General features: G+C 36.9%; 1 protein-coding gene across 2 annotated transcripts in view; it reads left to right on the top strand.

Moving 5' to 3' along the window:
- Positions 1 to 2,030: 2,030 nt before the first annotated feature.
- Positions 2,031 to 24,873, top strand: part of LOC121378826 — a 55,223-nt gene continuing 32,380 nt past the window's right edge. The window contains exons 1-2 of one of the 2 annotated variants that reach the window (XM_041507157.1): positions 2,031 to 2,347; positions 19,317 to 19,476. In XM_041507157.1, coding sequence (XP_041363091.1) covers positions 19,378 to 19,476 — 99 coding nt within the window. In that variant the 5' untranslated portion in view covers positions 2,031 to 2,347; positions 19,317 to 19,377. Of the gene's footprint in view, positions 2,348 to 16,978; positions 17,335 to 19,316; positions 19,477 to 24,873 lie in introns of those variants that run through there. The other variant, XM_041507158.1, reaches the window with a different exon arrangement.

Here is a 24,873-nt window from a genome sequence, read left to right as displayed (position 1 = left end):
TCGAAAATTGGTTATAAATAATGAACTATTCAATAAACGGTAAGATCGTTTAAATAAACTCTGTCGGGTTTATGGGGCGGGACGTAGCCCAGAGGTAAAGCGTTCGCTCGATGCGCGGTCGATCTGGGATCGATCCCCGTCGGTAGGCCCATTGGGCTATTTCTCGTTCCAGCTAGTGCACCACGACTGGTATATCAAAGGCCGTGGTATGTACTACCTTGTCTGTGGGATAGTGCATATAAAAGATCCCTTGCTTCTAATCGGAAAGAGTAGCCCATGAAGTGGCGACAGCGGGTTTTCTCTCTCAATATCTGTGTGGTCCTTAACCAGATGTCTGACGCCATATAACCGTAAATAAAATATGTTGAGTGCGTCATTAAATAAAACATTTCCTTTCTTCATTAATGTACAAGCGATAGCATTACAGCATTTTGTATGTTCGAAAATTGGTTATAAATAATGAACTATTCAATAAACGGTAAGATCGTTTAAATAAACTGTCAGGTTTATCTTCGTATTGAAATTCACAAATTATTTAAATTAGCTCTTTGTTGCGGCATATCGTGTTTGTTCTGTGTTCTTAACGACCGCTTTATGTGATCTGTATAACTCATTGAACAGTACAGATGAGTCAAGACTCGACAGATTTGAGAACTAAACAAACACGGTTCTTTTTTTTTTCAATCTAAGCAGGTTAGTTTTAAAGGTAGAGTTATTTTGACTAGGTCTGGGAAACAATCATATATCGTCCCCCACCCCTACCCCCATTTCACACACGCCTGCATCATCGACAATAACAGTATTCTAATAATAATAAGTATTATTATTATCTTGTTTATTTACCTACAGCTTTGAAACATTGCTGAAAAAAAGACGTTGCTACCATTAGGAGAACTAGACGGTCCCTATCTCCCGCCCTAAATTTAATACTGATCAAAATAGAAACCAATACCAGCATGCATTGGACTGTGTAAAAAGAATATGAGACAGCTTGTATTACGAGCGTTAAAATCTGTTATTGAACCTAGTTCATATGGAAGGTATGTACATTTTCTGTTTTTCATTAAATGTTTTTTGGAGCTACGGCAAACAGCAGAACCCATGCTTATAAAACTTTAAAGTCCAAAAACTAAATTTCAGTTAAAATGTCCAGACTTCAGCTATATATACATTGTACATTGTAGTATTTCTTTGTACGGACAGGAGTGGGATTTATCTCCGTTGGTAGAACGTTCGCCTTGGGTCGCTGGGGTCGCAGAATCGAAGGTCCTTCGTGGACCTAATTGGGGTTTTTCCCGTCCCAACCAGTGCCCAGCGACTGGTATATCAAACGCCGCGGTATGTGCTGTCCTGTTATGGGAAAGCGCATATAAAAGATCATTTACTGCTACTGGGGAAATATACTTGTTTTCTTCTTAAGATTATATGTCTGAATGACCAAATGTTTGACATCCAATAGCCGACGATTAATTTATCAACACCACAAAGTTTAATTTTGTATGAACTAGTCTTTGATTAAGCATTGTGTACATACGTAAAGTTATATAAGCGCCGGGTCTGGAACAACCACGATTTGCCAAAAGTTTAACTTCACGTGTAAAATAACGGGTAAAATAGAGAGAGAGAGAGAGAGAGAGAGAGAGAGAGAGAGAGAGAGAGAGAGAGAGAGAGAGAGAGAGAGAGAGGGGGGGGGGGGGGGGGCCGTCGGAAGGGAGGACCCAGACACTAATATTAATACACCTCTCCCCCACCCCCTCTCCGCACATGGAAATCAAATTAATACATAGTCTCTCCCTCACCCCGAACCCCCTAATCGATGTCATCTTCCGGCGTCTACGCAATGCTAACGTAACCGCTACCGGTGAATATATTCTTTCCTGATGACGGTGCAGTATCGTGGAGCGCGCTATAGAAAGATGTGAAAGCCACATGTCTGGCAGTGAACGTAGGTACAGCCGACAACACCGCAAGATCATCTTATAATAATAGGATGACCTTCAAAGGTGTTTCACCTAGACTTGCCACTCGTCTCTTTCGTTAGTACAAAAACGTCGAAAACACAAACATACTCCCTACTTCTGATCTGTGTGTAATTACGTATTCGTGTGCTTAATGTGCTTTGGTTGTGATTTTTGGTTTAAAAATTTTTTTAAATATGGACTAACGTGGATTAATGGAAGAATATCGAATTGTTTATCTGCATTGTTGAAATTAGACTCGAGAAAGTCTGCTACTGGTACCAGAAGTTTCTGATAAATATCCCAAGTCCAAGAAATATCCCGACATGCGTTTCGAGGAAGGTACGGTTTAGTACTGTTTGTCTTGGTTTTGTCTTACTTTCCAAATGGTAAGTACAAAGAAGATTGATTTTTATTAGCGTCCGTTTGTCACTCTTCTGTGTTGCACCTTTGAAAAGAGCTGCCAATTGCTGTGTGTGTTTTTTTCTTGTGCGGTTGGAGAGGTTAAATTTACTAAATAAACACCTGAGTGATGTATTGGTCTTGAAAGCATATGTTCAATCAAAGGTAATTATATTCCCCGCGTGCGTCACTCCGAAGTATTTGAACTTTGTGGTTTTTGTGCAAGCCACTGCATTACAGATAGCGATGGCTACTAGAAATGTGCATTTTTTCTAGAAATGGTTTTTATTTGTATCTCAGAGCTAAAAGAGTTCTTGCCAAGTTGATGTCATTGTGATTTAAGTTCTTAATACAGGTAAGAGCATACATAATTATATCTATCTAGTGTAAAGTCTTTTTAAATAGGGGCGGGGCGTAGCCCAGTGGTAAAGCACTCGCTTGATGCGCGGTCGGTCCGGGATCTATCCCCGTCGGTGGGCCCATCGGGGTATTTCTCGCTTCAGCCAGTGCACCACGACAGGTATATCAAAGGCCGTGGTATGTGCTATCCTGTCTGTGGGATGGTGCATATAAAAGATCTCTTGCTACTAATGAAAAAAATGTAACGGGTTTCCTCTCTAAGACTGTATGTCGAAATTACCAAATGTTTGACATTTAATAGCCGATGATTAATAAATTAATGTGCTCTAGTGGTGTCGTTAAACAAAACAAACTTCTTCTTTTTAAATACTAAAATAATCACTATCATTAAAGTATAATCATGAAAAAGAAAAGGAAGATGGCTGAGATATTTTCTTTGCTTTAATGCTTGTTATTCATTGAAGATCTATTGCCTTCCATGCCCCTCCTTTCACTATCAAAAACGTTATCTAAAGTGATGTTCTAAGGAAATATGTATTATTATATCTGATTAAAATCAGAGCTCAGAATTAATTTTATTTGTACTATCCCTTATCGTTATGATCCGACCAAATTAAGAAAGGAATTTTGTGATGTTTTGAACATGTTTGATTAACACCAGCTCCAGTGGTCTATAAATATTACCTGTGGTAGACCGGTAGAGCTGGTTTCAAATCAGATTGTGTGTTTAATAACTAGCAGCCCTGGAGGTAGGGCTAGTTGTCCTTTAAGAGAATCTGTTTCGAATTGTAATTTTTGTAAAAAAAAATGTCCCTTGTCGTGAAGAAGACCCTATATATATTACTTTGTCCTGAGATGTTGTACTGTACCTATATATATATATATATATATATATATATATATATATATATATATATATATATATATATATATATATATATATATATACTGAACAACAAAAGAAAAGCGACTGTCAGAATATGTCTAAAAAATTTCACAGGACAGTGATAATTTTAGTATTAGTGTTTATCCGCTTGATGCGCGGTCGGTTTCGGATCGATCCCCGTTAGTGGGCCCATTGGGCTATTTCTCGTTCCAGCCAGTGCACCGCCACTGGTATACCGAAGGCAGTGGTATGTGCTATTCTGTCTGTGGGGTAGTGCATATAAAAGATACCTTGATACTAATGGAAAAAACAGGTAGCATGTGTAGACTATATGTTAAAATTAGTAAATGTTTGACATCCAATAACTGATGATTAATAAATCAATGTGCTCTAGTGGTGGTGTTAAACAAAGAAAACTTTTTTTAATTAGCGTTTATTTTCTTATTCGGTATGTTTTGGTTTGAATATAAATGTGCTAAATATTAGAAATGGTAGAATATAACTACAGTATTATAATTTGTCTACACTTTGGATAACAACAAGCGGGAGGAATGATGGGGGGGGGGGGATAATTACCATCTCCCGTTTGCTAGTGCGAAGTTTGCTGTACAACACTGGTATCAAGTTCTCTGTAATATGTGTATACAGAAAGATCTTATCACTAATTATTTTGATATCCTGCGTAGCGTTAATGTAAGCATCATGGCTGGGAAGATATCGCGTATTAATTATTAGTAGTGAAATAAAGAAAGGGGCCACACTCTACCATTTTGTGTATATTTGTTTTTTAAATTAGTGTTTACATCATTTATTATTATTATTAGTTTTTAGTTTTATATTCAGTTTTAGTGAAAGTTCATAAAATGTTATTTTTAAAAATCAGAAGAGAACTTCAGTTTAAAGCGTACTGGAACAAACCAGTAATGTAATAACTGATTAAAATCAGGGCTTTGAATTTGAATACTTGTACCATCCTTTATAGTTATGATCCGACCAAAACAGAAGAAGTTGATCGTTCATAAAATATAGCATACGCATGAGCTTGCACCCTTGCTAAACTGTCTCTTTAATTTCGCCTCCCACCACCCCACCTCCACCTCATCCCCTACGTTCCGCCATTGTGTTGGATCCGCCACTGACGTTTCGTATGAGGCATACTTGCCTGCAGAGCAGTCGAGGTTTCAGATGGATGACTTTGGCAAAGCAAGCAAAACATGCGCATAAACAACGAGAAACATAATGAGTTATAGTAATTGTTGTCTTCGCCGTTTTTTGGGTTAACTTGCCAAGTAGCCACGTTTGCTGATAACTCAGGGCTCACGTATTATACATTAAATTATACATTGTCTTGGTAACCAACATTTTGTACCGACTAGCCCATATGTTACCTAGTTTTGCTGTGTGAAGCATGATCTTATTTCATATTTTTACGTCTGGAAACTTTTTCAAAACATCGACGTTAAAGGGCTTCTTCTAGGTTGTTGTTTTTTTAAATCCACTAGCCAGATTTTTACAATTTATTAGACACGATTGCAAATTAACTAGCTCTACTTTACATTAAGTTAATATAATTTTATTAAATAATAGTTATAATCAAATATGTTACCTAAAGATGGGTGGGGTCAGGATATTCATATATACAAATAGACTTAACTGTAACATTTGACTCTTTTTTCCACTAGCCATCGAGTATGGTAATATTTATTTACTAACCCAACATTGAATATCACTAGCCATGGGAGCCCTGAAGGGACTGTCCCACGTGCGTTGCCATTGTTAAGATGTTACTGATTAACAGAGACGTTTTGATTACTAACATTATATTAAATACATTTTTCTGCATATGTTATATGCCGTGGTATGTGCTATCCTGTCTGTTGGATGGTGCATATAAAAAATCCCTTGCTACTAATGGAAAAATATTTCGGATTTCATCTCTAAGACTAGATGTAAAAATTACCATATGTTTGAAATCCAATAGCCGATGATTAATAATCAGTGTGCTCTAGTGATGGCGTTAAACAATTTTTATCTTTTTTTTTTCTTTTTTTTTTCTTTTTTTTTTAAATTTCGTACGTAAAAAATTATTGGGAAACCAAATCCAGTTTGGGATACTTACAAACATTAGGACGACCAAAACAAATACTGAATAAACACACTGATATTCTAAATTATAATGTGTTTGTGATAAATAACAATGAGTTAATCGATCACGCATGTATATAATCTTTGAATAATTAACTCTAATGAATCTTAAAATTGTAATCCAACTCTGCGTAAACAGTAGTTTCGTTGAGAAACCTTGACGAAAAATCTAAAATACATACAAAATATTCATTGCGTAATACATTATAATAGTAGCTTGTTCCCTGTCATCAAACCGGCCTCGGTGGCGTCGTGGTTAAGCCATCGGACATAAGGCTGGTAGATACAGGGTTCGCAACCCGTTATCGACTCCCACCCAGAGCGAGTTTTAACGACTCAATGGGTAGGTGTAAAGTCACTGTATCCTCTTCTCTCTCACTAACCACTAACAACTAACCCACTGTCCTGGACAGACAGCCCAAATAGCTGAGGTGTGTGTGCCCAGGACAGCGTGCTTGAACCTTAATTGGACATAAGAACGAAAATAAGTTGAAATAAAAATGTTCCTTGTCAATATGAACATACAATTCAATCTGTGACGTCACGTGTTAACCTGTTGGTCGCCATTATTGGATTTTGTAATAATATTTCAGATAACAGTAGTAAATAAAATTATTTGGATATAATATTTTGCGAGAATGTAATCCACGCTATAATCTTAACATTTCACAAGAAAAATTAACAAATATTTTTTGTAATTATATGCGACTTTGAAACACCGTATTTAACATAGTTTTATGTAGCCTGTTTCCACATTGTTGTTTATCCACGGCATTTTAAACTGAAGCTATCCGTCTTTGGCTTCTTGTTCATAACATAACATATAAATCCCGTGTCGGCGCTGTATCTACTATGGAAGAATGACATTTTTCATTTTCACGCCTCCATGCAGACGCCTTTAGGAATTACCCTTATTAATGTTGATACTTTTTCACAACTTATAACCAGGGGTCGAAATAATGCCACCACGGGCCGGGATTGTTTTTGTTTGTTTGGGGTTGTTTTTTTGTTGTTATTTATTTATTTATTTTTATTTTTTTTGGTGGGTTTTTTGTTTGGGGGGGGGGGGGAGTATGTCGGGGTGGTTTGTTTGTGTTTTTTGTTGTTGATGGGTGTGGGGTTTTTTTTTTGGGGGGGGGTGTTTTTTTTTTTATATTATTTATTATTATTTTTTTTTTTTTTTTTTTTTTTTTTTTTTTATTATTTTTTATTTATTTATATATATTTTTTTGCCTATCGTCCCATCGGACCGGCATTTATTTTATGTTTATATTCAAATATTAAGTTTGAGTTAATTATGTTTGTTCCGGCAGGTTTTTATACGGACCAAAGGTCCGGTACGAATTTAAAACAATTTCAACCCCTGATAATTATCAACCTCTGTCTTGGACAAAACCACCCAGTTAGCTGAGTTGTGCCCAACACAACGTGCTTAACCTTTCATTGCATATAATCACGATCGAGAATTTAAATGAAATGACATAGCTGCATGTTCCTTCACCTTTGGTTAGATCTGAGTTTGGGGGACGGGGCGTAGCCCAGTGGTAAAGCGCACGCCTGGCGTGCGGCCGGTCTAGGATCGATCCCCATCGGTGGGCCCATTGGGCTATTTCTCGTTTCAACCAGTGCACCACGACTGGTATATCAAAGGCTGTAGTATGTGTTATCCTGTCTGTTGGATGGTGCACATAAAGGATCCCTTGCTACTAATGGAAATATGTAGCGGGTTTCCTCTCTATGTCAAAATGACCATATGTTTGACATGCAATAGCCGCTGATTAATAAATCAATGTGCTCTAGTGGTGTCGTTAAACAAAACAAACAAACTTTCAGATCCCCTTTGTTTCCCTTACTATTAGTCTTTATTCTGATATTGGATACCACCTATAGTTTATAATAGACGTAATCTGAATAGCGAAAGCAATGTGCATATAAAGAATGATTTGATAATACTGGTAACTGCACTTCATTGACTTCATTTAAAACATTAACGTTGCCCAATAATTTATCGTCCACACGTTCATTATGTAACTCTATCATAACACGAAAACGGTAACAGTGGTCTTGAATGCCGTATTCATTGATGATTAAATGTTTTTTTCTCTGGTATATTAACTTGATAAAGTGCCATAGAAGCCGAAATAATGATTGCATTTAATCATATTCTAGATTAACCGGCGTAACATTATCTGGGCAGTTCGGTACGGTGAACGCTAAAACTGTTGCCCATGGCACATTACACACATCGGCACGTGTCGGCTCCTTTCTGTTTTCATATCAAACAGCTTCGGATATCAGGCACCTTATCTTTAGATGTACCGATTTAGATTTACAAAGATCACGAATGAAGAAAACGCATGTATTACGTCAGAGGAGCATTGGTCTGGGGAAAATACGCGTATACGTATATACTTGTACATCTGTTACTGGAATGTACATGATTGTAACGAGTGTAATTGCTAAATTCAGTTGCCTGGCTCACCTCATCTTTGACACCCTGTGCATTCGGAACTGCTCGGCCGATTACGGATTTCTCCGGTGGTTAACCCCGAGTACCGCCCATAGTGGCAGAGTAGTCAGATCATCGGCCTACCTTAAAGAGACATACCCTTGTTTTTAAACACTACGGCATATTTTTGTACTATTAGAGCCGTTTTTTGATAACTGAAATCATACTTTACTTAGATATTGTTTAGATTATCCATTTCCGTACATTCAAAGTGTTTTTGGTCATCCTGGTGTTTTTAATATCACAAAATGCATTTTTTATATGTTTTAAAACGCACGTGCGTCTGGTCTGAGAAGTAACAGTTATGAAGTCAAGTTTTAGTCTATTTTTATAGGGCATTTCACCATTTTAAAGTCACAGACTCATGTTTCACTCAATTGTAATTTTATCCAAATGTGTTACAGATTTGTACTAAACTTAGTGTTAATTTTTACGGGTTGAAACTAGGGTCTGTCCCTTTAAGACAATCCTCCAATGGTGGTTATGATGATGATGATGATGATGGTGGTGATGATTATGATGATGATGATGATGATGATGATGATGATGACTGACGATGATGATTGTTTTATTTAATTTTACGTTTATCATCGTCAGTTTTTTGTGAATCTCTTAAAAGACTGCTCCTGAAAAGCTACAAGTTGTCCGGGGGCGGTACGTAGCCCAGTGGTAAAGTGCCTGCTTGAATGCGCGATCGGTTTGGGATCGATACCCATCGGCGGGCCCATTGGGCTATTTGGCGTTCCAGCCAGTGCACCACGACTGGTATATCAAAGGCCGTTGTATGTGTTATCCCGTCTGTGGGATGGTGCATATAAAGGATCCCTCACTACTAATGGAAAAATGTTGCAGGTTTCCTCTTTGAGATTATTTGCCATCCGAATATTTGCCATCCAAACGATGATTAATAATAAATCAATGTGCTCTGGTGGTTTCGTTAAACAAAACAAACTTTTTACAGGTTGTCCGAACCTATCTGAATCTATGACAGTCTCGTTAGTGGTGGCTATATGTAGTGGAAATACTAACCCCACCACCCCCACCCCACCCCGCTTTCCTCAGGCAGAGCTTCTTGGTGCATGTTGCTTTATACCAGAAGCCGTTCGTGACCAGAGTAACAGCGAAGAATGATTGACACCGTGTTAATAATGTGGATGTCGTTAAAATACCATTATCTTCGTACCTTTCTAGTATTTTAAAATGGGGGATTCCACGAGGTTCCGCTGACCTAAGCAGATCTTTAAAGTAATGGGAAATGTATAAATACGTGCACGTCGTAAACTAGTCATAAATCATCAGAGTTCAGAAAATCACTGGTCCGCAGAATGCAGGCAGGTCAGTTTACTGAGAGAGGAAAATAATGTTCGACGACTTTTGAAGCAAAGTTTGTTTGTTTAACGACACCACTAGAGCACATTGATTTATTAATCATCGGCTATTTGATGTCAAACATTTGGTAATTTTGACATATAGTCTTAGAGAGGAAATCCGCTACATTTTTCCATTAGTAGCAAGGGATCTTTTGTATGCACCATCCCACATGCAGGATAGCATATACCACGACATTTGATATACCAGTCGTGGTACACTGGCTGGAACGAGAAGTAACGGGAACTCGCAACATTCACCATTTGAAACTTCGCAGGATAAAACCGATATCTTAAGACTAACCGGTTATTCTCCATAAATGTTTTAACAATGGGAATTCCAATGCTTAGGTCTATTATTGAACCTTACCATCTCACTAAAATATAAGATGCATTGTGTTTTTGTTTTCCCCGATCTAACCAGTACTCTATGACTGGTGTATCAAAGACCATGGTATGAACTGTCTTGTCAGTAGAAAAGTTCACGAAAAACAAAATCCGGCTACTAACAATAGCCATGTATCAGCAAGGGGTTTCGTCTCTCATTGTTAGAATCATATATTAAACACTTCATAACCGTTAATTAAACAAAATGTTTAAAGAGTGAGGCGGGACGTATCCCAGTGGGAAAGTGCTCGGTCTGTTCGGGATCGATCCCCGTCGGTGGGCCCATTGGGTTATCTCTCGTTCCATCCAGTGCACCACGACTGGTATATCAAAGACAGTAGTGTGTGCTCTTCTGTCCATGGGATGGTGCATATAAAAACTCCTTTGCTACCAATAGAAAAGTGTAGCGGGTTTCCTCTCTAAGACAATATTTCAAAATTACCAAATGTTTGGCATCCAATAGCCGATGATTAATAAATCAATGTGCTCTAGATGTGTCATTAAACAAAACAAACTTTAACTTTGATCCTCCGAGTTTCTCGGCGAATGTGTCCAAAACTGGGCCCTAAAAGCTGTACATGTTATATTTCCCCCAGTACATTAAGAGCCGAATTTACGAAACTTGGGCCTGTGCTTATAAAACTTAAAGTCTAGACTTTAATAAAGTCCAGACTTTAACGTAATGCTATTTGAATGGCGTTGCCATGACGTTAAAGTCTGGAATTTATTAAAGTCTAGACTTTAAGGTTTATAAGCACGAGGCCTGTTTTTCTCAAACGCAAATCTTTATGCTTTGAAAATGTATACAGTTACGCGCGTATAAGACATAAACAGGCTTTGTAAATTCGGCCCATAGTGTTTTAAGTGCAGAAAGTGTGCTATTTACCATCTTTACAAAATATCAACACCATCTTGACAGCAATTTGAGCGAACGATTACACAAACCTCTCATCTCGTTCAAAACTTCTTTTTTTCTTATTTTCTCTCTGTGAAACCTATCAAGAAGTATTTAGGATCGGTATCCAAGGAAACGCCCAAAGAATTGGAAGCAGTACCTGTCTGACATTAGGTTTACTGACACGAGAGGGCGCTCATGAAAACCACCCACGCCCTCTCTCACCTGGCAGCGAGTTTTTCTTTTATCTGCGACTCATCGTTTACCAGTATTTTCAGGAACCGAGCTACCAATATTTCATTGTTATCTCGCCACACGTCCATAAAATTCCTTGTGTTTAAAACCGATGTAGGTTAAGGATAGTGTTACGTACTTGTATATAATAATGTATTATGTTTAGCTATAAACACATCTGAAAGCGGTCAGAATAAATTACTGATTATAGGTATTATTCTGGAGAGGTGCGGAAAGCGATAGTGGATCTTGGGTGTTTCCATATTTATGCCTTATTCAAGCCAGTAGGAACAATATCAGGAGTGGAAAACACAACCCCTAGTGGAGGGTCATAGCCTCCATACTGACATAGTGGGGTGGGATGGGCACAAGCCATATTTTTACTTTTATTTATATATAAAGTGAAGGACAAAAACGTACATTTTCGTCCTCGAGTCCCCGGTTTCTATGGGCTTGTTACACATTTTTATTGCGATCTCAATGCTAAACGCAAATGTTGTTGCTTCCACGTGGATGCATCTGGGTATCCTGTTTTTAGAACATTTCCGAATTCGCTACTGAATAATTTTACAAATACTGTGGCTTTTTGTCAAAATATAGGACTACTGGTTTTTGTCGCTTTACATCAGTGATGTTTGTCTGCAAAACATTTAATCAAATAATTTATTCGTTGACATTTTCCGTTTGAGTTCTGAATTTAATTAGGTTTGGTGTGGTCTTATATAATCTGTAAAAGTGTTTCAGTTTTCAAAATGATTTTTTTTTTTAAAATACGTGATAATTAATTGAAAAAATGTTGAATCAAAGAAATATATGCGTTGACATTTTCCGTTTATATTCTGAATTTAATCAGGTTTGGTGGAGTCGTTTTATATTTCAAAAAGAAGTTCAGTTTCAAGAATGAACATCATTAACACATGTAGGATAAGGTCACTGAAATATGAGTATAATTTATTATATCTTTAAAAAGGTTTGCTATATCTTTTACGTTATTTATAAGTTTTCCTTAATAACGTTTCAGCTTATAGAGTTTGTATGGTGTTTTAATATTACACAATTTATATGCACTTACTATATATTTTTTCGAAACATGTTATTTGTGTATCATGCTGGTTTGTTAATGTAAATACTTGCTTTTTGAATGAAGCTAAGTTCTACAAAGTCTTCTTTTTTTTACCAAAAACTCTAAAACGTTTACGAACAAAATCTAGTATTTAATCAGATAGTCTTTTAGTCTGTCGTGCGTGAAATCGTCAAATGACAACTGAACGATTCAGACTAAAACATTTATGATACCTACCGATGCTAATGCTATTGATAACTGATAAAATAACTTAACAACTACGAGAACTAAAACTTCAAAACCTATTAGTATGTTCAAAATATTGTATTACAACAGACATTATTTAGTCTATGATGCATCACAACATAAAATTGCCTCTGAAGGTCAAGGCTGGAAAAACATTTCATTCCGCGAGCCAAAGCTTCGAAACGTATTGGTATGGTCAAAATATGGCATTACGTCAGACATTATTTTAGCCTGTGAGGAATCAGATCATAAAATGGCGTCTGAAGGTATACTCTAGAAATATTTCACTACGAGAACTAAAGCTTCAAAGCCTATTGGTATGGTCAAAATATGGTATTACGACAGACACTATTTTAATCTATGATGCAACACAACATAAAATTGCCGCTGAAGGTCTACGCTAGAAACATTTCAGTCAGTGAACCAAAGCTTCAAATCGTATGGGTATGGACAAAATATGGTATTACGTCAGATACAATTTCAGTCTGTGGGGCATCACTCCATGAAAGAGACCCGTGAGCACCTGCGCTGGAAAAAAGCTTCACTATGAGAAACAAAGCTTCAAGAATCAAATCCTATAGATATGGACGAAATATGGTTTCACACAAGACATCATTTTAATCTGTGATACTTCACATCATAAAATGGCCCCTGAAGGTCTACGTTGAAAAACTTTCACTACAACAACTACAGCTTCAAAACCAATTGGTATGGACAAACTATGTTTACATACATTATTTTAGTCTGTGATACATCACATCATAATATGACCTTTGAACATCTACGCTGATTTTTTCTTTTTAGAATAACCAGGTGCTATAACCGATAAAACAGCTTAAAGGAAACATGTCACGTAAACCATATTTGGCACCAACCATGTACAATTAATTATAAATTGAATCACCTAAAAAAAAAAATTATAAAAAATTTATTACTTAAAATATCTCCATAAAAGAACCCCAGATACGAGCTCTTAGCGGAAATTGCCGATCTTTAATGAGCAGGGCAATCACGAGGTCCGTGACGTCAGAGACGCGTCGCTTGATCTGAAGCCTTACACTTAAAAACATTAGTCCGTACCACTCATAAAGAATCTAAGACTTGCACAGCTTACCAAAACAATGAGTGTTCGTTCGCAAAACGTTTTGCCGTATCAATATGAGCTGTTAGTAAATGAAGAAAGACACACATTTACTTACAACAGTGATACTGATGAAAAAACGGATAGCGAGTCGGAGGGTGGAGAAACTGATGGTGCCAGACCAGACCGGTCGACCAATTTACAGCCCGGAGCCCGAAAGTAACCCGGAGACAAAACCAAAACTCGGATGCTAATGCCGAGGTGTATACTGTTCATATTTAGCATAAAGATACACCTCGATATGATGTATTTAAATATGTAAAAAATTTAAATGTAGGACAAACATTTTTGGGTTTTTGTTTTTTTTTAGAAAATATCGCATTTTTTATGTTCGGGCTGTACATAATGAAATCTGTATGCACAGTGTAAACAAACGCTCTAATTTACGACAAGGCGCTTCACTTTCATTAACCTGGCTTGTAAAACAACATAAATGACTTGAGAGTATAATCAACTTTTAAACTAAATATATTTCTATTTGCATCAATAGAACGAAATGGGGTTATAGTATTTTTCTCTCATAAAAAAAGTAGCATATTATTAGGCCTATTGGTAGGGTGCGTTAGAGTAAAAACGACCACTCACGATACCCAAGTGATAATTTTCTTTTCTTTGGTACTACGTAATTGGTCAGTTTTGTAATTTTAGATGGGAAAGTCTACTTAATCAAGGGTTTTACAGCATTATTTACAGTAATGAAGCAGGGCGGCTGATAATGTCCATTAACATTGTACTATAGTCGCGACAGGTTACGCCACAATACCCTGTAATCTTAAAAAAACTGGCACGTATTTTGTACGCATGTCTAGACCGTGGTAATCACTTACCTGGTCGATACCCTGCAATATACACCTGCCAATCAGGAATCACATGTGCAGGCCACGGAAAGAAAGGACCAGTTAACTAAAACAACACTCCGATTCTCAAGTCAGCCCGTGGATGAAACATAATAGTTATTTCGACACCGACAGTAGTGGGGGTTTTTGTATTGAACTTCGTGTTGCTTTGGGGCTTCGGGCGATGAGGAACGTTTTTGTAACGTATTCCGCCCGAAGATTAAAAACATTATTTAAAATTATTATTGTTTTCTACACGTTTTTTAAAAACATATTTAAATACATCGAACTGAGATGTATCCTCATGCCAAATCCCATGTTTGTATATGCCATATTTAATTACTTATTGACGTTTCCTTCTTCGGACGGTGAATACAGATTTTGTTATGTAGGCCTACGGCCCTAACATGAAAAATCTTTTTTTTTCCAAAAAAATAAATAAATAAAACATTCTACATTTTTGTTTTAACATATATAAATACATCATGCTGAGGTGTATCTTTGTGCCAAATATGTACAATGTACACCTCGGCATTCGCAACCGAGTACTGTGTTTGTCTCCGGGTAACGTTCGGGCTCCGGGCTGTAATTAGGCGGACACCAAAGTACTATGCGGTGTTGGTGTCCAATCTTTTCTTTTGCGATAAAATACATGCGTCTTTCTTCGGATACAATCCTTTGGAAAACCATAAAAAGACAATCCCGATCGTTTAAACTGTTTATTTTTACACCCGAAGGCCGCGCAGTACGGCACTGTTGGACTGAAAAGATCGTAAGCCCCTTACTCCATATATAAACAGTTAACAACAATGGAAGAGTACAGCGGCTCTGACGTCACTTCCCTTTTTTTCCGAACGCTCACGAAGAAATATGCATAAATCGTACTTTGATACTGGTTAGCGTAATTTCTTCATTTTAAGTTAACTACACGTATTTTATTGTTATAAAGTTATTTGTATATTATTTTTATATCATTTTTCTTTTAAAATGAGCTATAATATGGTCTCGTGTCATGTTTCCTTTAATAATATCTGTACACGAACTCGAACAGATCGCTGACCATGCGGTACCGAGTGTTTGGTAATGTAATCTGGGCCATAAAAGCGTATAATATGAACTAACGGCAATCAATCTGTGTGGGGCAATGTGTGCCAGTCCATAATGTGATGGGCTGGTGTGGTCTTCATTGAATCTCAACTGATGAAAGACAGTTATTGTTCTGGTGTGTGATGGTCTAATGTGGCATTCATTAAATCTCAATCAAAGAAACGCAGTTGTTGGTCTGCTATATGTTCTGCTCTACTGCACGCAGGCCAGGCATCGAATAAATCATGTTTGTGTAATTTCAATAAAACGGTCTAGAAAAATAGGTCATGTTAATTTGTCAGCACGTGTATACAAGTAAGCCTGCATTGATAATCGAACTGTTCAGATTGAAAGATTATTAAATGGATGCGTCAAAAATAACAATTATGTTAAGGGTATTGGCAAAATAGGGAGAATGAGACCTTTTAAGAAGCGGGTATGCTGGGTTATGTGGAAGGGTGTAGGCAATTCCAGTAATTTTATTTTTGGATAATCTTGTCTTTTTAAAGTCAAAAGTATTAATTATTTTATTTTTTACTTTATGAAAATTTATTGTATGCATGCATTTTCCGGTGGTTGAAAATGAATTGATTTTTAATATATATATATATATATATATATATATATATATATATATATATATATATATATATATATACGTATACGTATACGCATACATATACGTATACGTACATATACATATACATATACATATACATATATATATTAATTATGCGCGATTAAACGGGTACTCAGGTCAAGGTTTCTGATCTGATGTGCACATTCAGTGGTATTTAATACATTATTGCGTTTGTTTAATGTATACATACAAGACTAGCTGACACAATACAGGTGATGTCACTTCCGGCCAAGCATAAGCAGAATCTGATGTAAGCTGCATTCGGCCAGACAGAGTAGAAAAACTTTCGTTAAGACTGGTTTATGCGCTTCACATCGGGAACCAATCAAATAGTTCGCGAACGTTAGCGAAACGTTCGCTGGCTGAACTTAGGGATAGTCAAGCTATGACACAAGATAACTGACCCCAGTTACCAGGGATAATCGCAGTATATAAATATATATGTTAAGGTGTCGGTATCAGTCGGTCGTCCGGACAGCGTATAAATCTTTCCAACACATAAGGCTTGAATTTCATGAAACTGTCCCTTTAAAACATCCCCCTCATATTCTCACCCTCACCCTCACCCTCACCCTCACCCTCACACCCCTCGAAATCATTCTAGAACTGTCCTTACTACAGTATATTATTCACCTGGAACGATATTACTATAAATATACTAACTACAGTAGTATGTGCCGTACGTCATGTTACATATCACTCTAGTGGTGCTAACGAATCATGTAACCCTACCAGCACCTCAGTGTACGGGCAGTGTGTAAACAACAACTTACACCTCGTTACCAACACGATGAACAAAAGCATATGTACGTCTTTTTCTAGAGGTGGAAGTGTAGCATTACAAGTTACAGGCAGTCGCATTTCACATGCCGTAACGTGAAGTTCAGGGTAAATAAACGCAGTAGACCACTTGTACGTTGAAATGCACCGTGCACTCGGTAGTTAAGTTCATTGTGAAAATGGGTGCTGAAATTGCGTATTCTACGTCTGGGATCTGGAACGGATATCTTTAAACTTGCAGACGTCGTTACGTAATTGTTTACAGTACTTCCGAACGCGGTTAACAGCGTATGGTTAAGCCTACGTGTTTGTGTGTTTATATAGCTGTTGCTTTCTGTCGGAATTCAGTTGGAATTAATGGTAAATGGTTTTGGAGAGACAACAACAAAAAAGAAAGAGGTGAATTTTAATATTTAAAAAAAACAATATATTGAATATTAAATCATTGGTAGATAATTAATTTTTCAGTTTTAGCGGTATTTTTCTGTAATTATTAAATTTGTTTTCGTGGGATTGGGGGTCAAAGGATTCATGTTTGTTCAAATTGTATAGGTTATGTCAATAGTAATTAATTTTGTTTACATTTTTGGTGTGTGTGTGTGTTTGTGTGCGTACATGTGTGCGTGTGTGTGTTGTGTGTGTGTGTGCGTATGCGTGTGTGTGTGTGTTCATATATCCATTATTGTTTTAAGCACGCTGTACCGGGACACACCACAGCTGTTTGAGCTGTCTGTCCTGGACAACAGGGTTGACGGTTAATGGTTAGTGAGAGACACGGCCTGTACCAAATTATAAACAAGGTCCATCATACAATATTTCCGAATTCACGTTTAAATGATCTACTATTAAAAAAACCCCACCCACAACAGCGAGGTTTCTTTTAACACTCAGGTGACCAAAAGTTGAAAGGGAGCATAGGCCCCTATCAGCGCCGTACGCAACCTGAGAACTCTTCTATAATACTTACAACAGTTTGTTTTGTTTAGCGACATCACTAGAGCACATTGATTTATTAATCATCGGCTATTGGATGTAAAACATTTGGTAATTTTTACATACAATCTTAGAGAGGAAACTTGCAAGGGATCTTTTATATGCACTATCCCACAGATAGGACAGCACATACCACGGCCTTTGATATACAAGTCGTTTTGCACTGGCTGTCTTCTTTAACAGTGCCACATTTCATTTCATTTCAATTTAATTTTTGTGCTTGTATCCAATTAAGGTTCAATCACGCTGTCCTGGGCAGACACCTCAGCTATATGGGCTGTCTGTCCAGGACAGTGGGTTAGTTGTTTGTGGTTATTGAGAGAGAAGAGGGTCATACACCTACCCATCGAGTCGTTAAAACTCGCTCTGGGTGGGAGCCGGTACCGGGCTGCGAACCTTGTACCTACCAGCCTTATGTCCGATGGCTTCACCACGAAACCACAGGTGCCGGTGTGCAGTGCCACAACTGTCCATATGTTTATCTAGTTCTCTACCGGCTGAGTACGCCGTGCGTAATTAACAATGAAAGCCTGGGGCAGTTGTCCTGCCCAGAAAAATACATACAAGTGCCCAAGTTTTAGTTTAATAATATCCTTATAGCCTAGTTCAAACAGACCCTATATTATTGTCTGGAATCTTTTTGTACTCCCCACGTCACTAGTTATTAAAAGGTAAGGTTCTGGCCCTTGTTTTACTTTTAGGGGCGAGACGTAGCTCACTGACACAGCGCTCGCTTGATGCGCTGTCGATCATGGATCGATCCCCGTCAGCGGACCCATTGGGCTATTTCTTGTTCCAATCAGTGCACCACGACTGGTGTATCAAAGACCGTGGTATGTGCTATCCTGTCTGTGGGATGGTGCATATAAAAGATCCCTTGATGCTAATCGAAAAGAGTAACGCATGAAGTGGTGACAGCGGGTTTCCTTTCTCAATATCTGTGTGGTTTTTAACCATATGTCCGACGCTATGTTACCGTAAATAAAATGTGTTGAGTGCGTCGTTAAATAAAACATTTCTTTCCTTTCTTGTTGTTTTATTTTTACTGCCTCAAGCTCGATTACATCCCTGCCACCCCTAGCTCTAACTTCCCTGCAGGGTACGAATCTGGGACGATGTCTGAAGTCTTTGAAGTTCAGTTCTATCCGTTATGGTATGGTAATTTGGTGTGTCATCCTACAGAAAGGCTCTCTCAATTATAAAGTCGTCTGCTACGTGTTGAGTTCTGTGTTTATTCACCTAAACATGTCTGGAATTTCTCATTATGTGCAGTTCGATCTCGGTACGTCTTGCCACCGAACACACGCGTTATAATATTCATAACACCATGTACATATGCTAGAGCTCTGTTCCCTCATTCAGTGTGTCTTCGTGTTTTTGTTCCGCAGATAGAGTGACGTGCACCTGTTCGCTCCGATGAGGCACTAGAGGAAAGCTACGCCCTCAGTCATGGGCACGGGGGAAAAGATAGCGGTCACTCTGGCCGGGGGCGCTCCCTGGGGATTTCGACTCATGGGAGGAGAGTCGATGCCCCTCATAGTATCTAAGGTAGGTGGTTGAGTGATCGTGTTTTGTTTGATTATGTTCCAGTAATTATGTAACAGGCTCGGTTTGTTTGTTTTGTTTCTTGTTGTTGTTGGGTTGGGGGGGGGGGGGTATTTAGGGGGGTGTTGTTGTTTTTTGGGGGGTTGGGGGGTTGGCATGTTCAAAATCATGTTGTTGGGGGGGCGTTCAGTATTGATGTCTATCAGTCACATTACATATATGTCCCCTTCTCCTCCAATTAAAAAAAGTATTAGAGAGAGAGAGAGAGAGAGAGAGAGAGAGAGAGAGAGAGAGAGAGAGAGAGAGAGAGAGAGAGAGAGAGAGAGAGAGAGAGACTGAATAATGGACTCCAATTATTGCAAAAAGGGGGACATAGCCAGTTATGTAATGAAAATGTGTTCTATTCTGTTCTGTTCAGCGAAATGGAGGTGTGGAAATATATCCATGTTTCATCATTCCTATATTTGTGGGTATCGTTGACCAATATTACAGGTATTACAATGTTTTTTAAGTAGTTTTTGTTTTTTATTTTTTATTAACAAAAATAGTTTAAAGTAGCAAACCTATGATATGTGTACGTTACGATAACATATCCATGAATATTACTTATCGTAACGGAACAGGCTTTGATAAATGAAGCCAGATTTACTTTTAAATCACATTTTCGTTGGGTTTTCTAAATGATATATTTATAGAATAAAGGTTTAGTGTTAAGGTATGATATTTCAGTATATGGAATGGGCAAATAATTGACTACTGTATGTCATAATATGTTTATGTCATGGGCAGATAATGGACTGTTTTATATTTATTAAACTTTTCAAATTAAATTAAATTATGTTTTTAAATTATAAATTCTATACTGTTATAAACAAATAAAAACCACAAAAAAATCACGCAAACACTGATAACAAAAAAACTACAACAAAAAAACCCCAACATAACACAAAAAAGGACAAGAAAAAAGGTAGACATTCTCTCATGTATCTGCGTTACATGAAGCGATCAGTGTACGGCTGTTGTTTCGCCGGAGATATGCGTCTGAAACCAAATCTCTGTGAGAAGTGCTCTGACGAGTTGTGTCTGTGTTACGTAATGACCAAACATGCAGTCCCTCCAGCTGCCATCTGCAGCTAAGCAGACAATCCACGTGCATCGAATTGCATGCATGTTCGCGAGGTTTCCGTATGTGTTCGCGTGGATTCCGTATAATAATGTTCGCGAGTTTCTGTATGTGTTCGCATGGTTTCCGTATGTGTTCGTGGATTTCCGTATGTGTTCGCGGGTTTCCGTATATGTGCCTGTTCAGGAGGACGATCAGACACTCGCTAGACTGTTTTTGTTCCTAATGTAAGAGGAATGTGATGTGATAGAAGACGATGGTACCAGTCACAATCGCAAGTGTCATGAATAAATAAATATGCAATGCTGTTTATTGTGATACTTAGTCTAGGTGGTGAGAGCGGAAACCCGCTAACTCTACATGGGCTACTCTTATTAAATAGTAGCAGTGGATATTTTATATGAGCTACATATCACCATCTCTGTACAAGTTAGAGTTCAAGTGATGTTTTGACAAAAGCCATGAAATAAATGGTGACAAACACCTATCTCCATTTTTCAAGGCAACAGAAGACTCGATCGCATATCATATGTTACAGCGATATGAATATTTTTTATTCTTAATTTGTTTAAACTAGCATTGCTGAAATACTCTACTAAATTCAATATTTGAACAGATTTGTACACATAATAACGATTTGTTTGCTTTTAAGAATGCGATATCGCTATTACCACTACATTGCGCTTTTTTTTTCAAAGTACATGTACAAAGCAAGCATTCATGACAAGGGCTGTATTATTTGCGCCTTATTCTAAATAACATATCCATTTTCAATGTCTGTACAAAACGGTTTTTATGCATTCAGTCACAGGTTTGCCGAACATACAACTGAATAAAATGTTATCCTGTAATAGAATTATTAGAATGTTTGCTTTTCAAAGTTTTTATCCATTTGTGTATATATTGTACTTACTTGAACATGTTCGTATATGGATCTCATGTATTTATATATTTTGGGAGAGGGTTGGACAAGTTATTCGCGGGGATATCTTTTGTGTAGTTATTTAAGGAATGTGGGGGGTGTGTGGCGTTTTTTTTTCAATATTATAATTTTTGTTAAATATTTATTTTTATTATTATTATTATTTATTTATTTAATTTTTTTTTTTTTTAAGAGGGTGTTTTTAGTCTTTCAAAAGAGTTGTTTTAATAGGCATGTGTATTTACAGAAAAATCGGACACCTTTCTGCCATCTTGTCAAATTTAGCTTATTCAATTGCAAGCTATTTAAAAAAAAAAAAAAATTGTTTACTGATCCATTCAGTGGATGCTTTTAATAATGCATACCACCATTCACTTTTGTGTGCATTTTAATGAATTTTCTATGTCAGACTATATTCTGTAAAAAAATACAATATCGAGTGGGCAACGTGACTGCTACTTTTAGAAAATCTTGAGATATTCACCGTTGTGTCAGAGTACCAGCTTGTGTTGCTCTTATATATGTGCAGCATACTACTGGCACAGTTGTTATCATTTAGTACTAAAATATAAAAATAACCTCAAACGATTGCAGTGGGTTATTTAAATACTACAGATGACATTAGTTATAGCCATCAAATAAAGGTTTCAAAATGCATTTCAGTATTTTATTTATTTTTAATGTATAATTATTTTCTATATCTGACAATATTAACCTGCTACAACAGGTAACGACACAATAAATTGTGATATGGTGCCTTAAAACATGTTTGAACTTATATTTATGTTTTAACTAATAAAGAAACTAATTCAGTTTATAACACATGTTCCAAAAATCATCATCATCATTATCATCATAATCATCATCATTATCATCATTATCATCGCTATCATTATCATCATCAGCATAATCATCATCATCATCATTATCATCGCTATCATCATCATCATCATCATCATCATCATTATCATCGCTATCATCATCATCATCATCATCATTATCATCGCTATCATTATCATCATCATCATCATCATCATTATCATCGCTATCATTATCATCATCATCATAATCATCATTATCATCGCTATCATTATCATCATCATAATCATCATCATTAACATCATTATCATCGCTATCATTATCATCATCATCATCATCATAATCATCATTATCATCATTATCATCGCTATCATTATCATCATCAGCATAATCATCATCATCATCATTATCATCGCTATCATCATCATCATCATCATCATCATTATCATCGCTATCATTATCATCATCATCATTATCATCGCTATCATTATCATCATCATCATCATCATCATTATCATCGCTATCATTATCATCATCATCATAATCATCATTATCATCGCTATCATTATCATCATCATAATCATCATCATTAACATCATTATCATCATCATCATAATCATCATTATCATCGCTATCATTATCATCATCATAATCATCATCATTAACATCATTATCATCGCTATCATTATCATCATCATAATCATCATTATCATCATTATCATCGCTATCATCGCTATCATTATCATCATCATCATCATAATCATCATCATTATCATCATTATCATCGCTATCATTATCATCATCATCATAATCATCATCATTATCATCGCTATCATTAGCATCATCATCATCATCATCATCTCCATCATTATCATCACTATCATTATCATCATCACCACCACCACCACCAACATTTTCAGGATTAGTAACAGCAGCATTAAAACATAATTTTATGTTCATGTGTTGTTGTTGTTTTTTAAACTGTTATTCCTGTTTGGTATTACGAATATTTGTGTTAGTTGCAGTTAGAATTACATTTATGAATGATGGGTCGGCACAAAATAAATTTCCTTTTGGCCATCTCTGCCATCCCCCCCCCCCTCCCCCAACCCCCACCCCGTCTTGTAATCATTTCCGGAGCATCCCTAACCCCCGATATGATTAGTTAAGACATTTTCCAAGTGCTATCAGCGCACGGATGTTTTCAATTTGTAGGGAAAATTATGCGTTAATGGGAAAGGTTGAGAGAGTTCTGCATCGCATCGTAATTGATCCGTTTGTCTCGTGTAAAAAAAGTGTACATGTTGATTTAGCTGGTTCTGTAACACGTGTTTATCAGGATCTGACGAACAAAATCCAATTTAAAGTTACGATCAATTAATCTTAAGTTAATAGGTTTGGTTTATAACCACAAATGATGGGTTTGAGTTAGTGTGTTTACTGTGCGTATGGTTGAGGGTTGGGGTGAATAAGGGATGGATGCGGACTTTTAGTTTTGTGTGGATTTTGACTTTATTTTGTGAAACTTAAAATGGGTTTGAGAAAAAACCCAGACTTTTAAAGATACTACTTTATTATTCGTACTATACACCTACTTCATCTGTTTGAAAAGTAGTACTAGTACTACTACGAGTAGTAGTAGTAGCAGTAGTTATTGTTGTTGTAGCAGTAGTTGTAGGAGTAGCAGTTGTAGTAGTTGTAGCAGTAGCAGCAGTCTTAGTCGTTGTCATAGTAGTAGTGGTAGTAGTAGTAATAGTAGCAGTAGTAGCATTAGTAATAGTAGTAGTAGTAGTAGTAGTAGTAGTAGTATTTTTGTTGTTGATTTTGTTGTTGTTCAGCAAGTTTATTAAATATGTGAACTAGTATGCTTGTTTTAAAAAATTTGTTGCCCTGAAAATAATTTTGTTAAATGTTTTCACTAAAATTGTTAAAACATATATGACAGAAATATGTCATTTTGATAAAATTTCAGATTTCAGTATAGACAAAACATTTGCTACTAAATATGACTGGTTTGACTGTTTCCCATTTGTAGCGCTGTTGATATGTTGCATATTGAAGGAATAATATTGTACTCTGAATGTTACAGCAAAAAACCCACATTAATAATTATTACATTTCTTAGTCAACACTGAGAAACACTTCTGCAAAACACTTAAAATGTATAAATAACCTAGTCTTACACCCAAATTACCTTCAGGGATAAGCACAACTTAGATATTGCAGATTCATCGAAATGCCATGTTGGTCATAACTTGGTAGTCAATGCATCAAAGCAAATATTACATATTATATTTCTGGCAATTCGTGAAACACAATAAGTTCCCTGACGTTTAGAACTGGTTGTTCAAATGTCAGATCAGCGCTGCTACCTTCAGATGGGCAGATTCATACAGAGATACGCACTAACGGCAGTGCGTCCGTCGTTGGTGCCAGGTTTATTTAGCCTATCTTCAGGTTGAGAATGGATCGTATGGAGAGAGAGAAAACATTACGAAAAGCAGCAGCCACAACATGTGGATTCATACAATCGGTG

Source organism: Gigantopelta aegis, chromosome 8 (assembly GCF_016097555.1).
Source record: "Gigantopelta aegis isolate Gae_Host chromosome 8, Gae_host_genome, whole genome shotgun sequence".
NCBI classification, from domain to species: Eukaryota; Metazoa; Mollusca; class Gastropoda; order Neomphalida; family Peltospiridae; genus Gigantopelta; species Gigantopelta aegis.
Note: the sequence above shows the minus strand (reverse complement) of the source record. Positions and strands in the feature narration are given on the sequence as shown.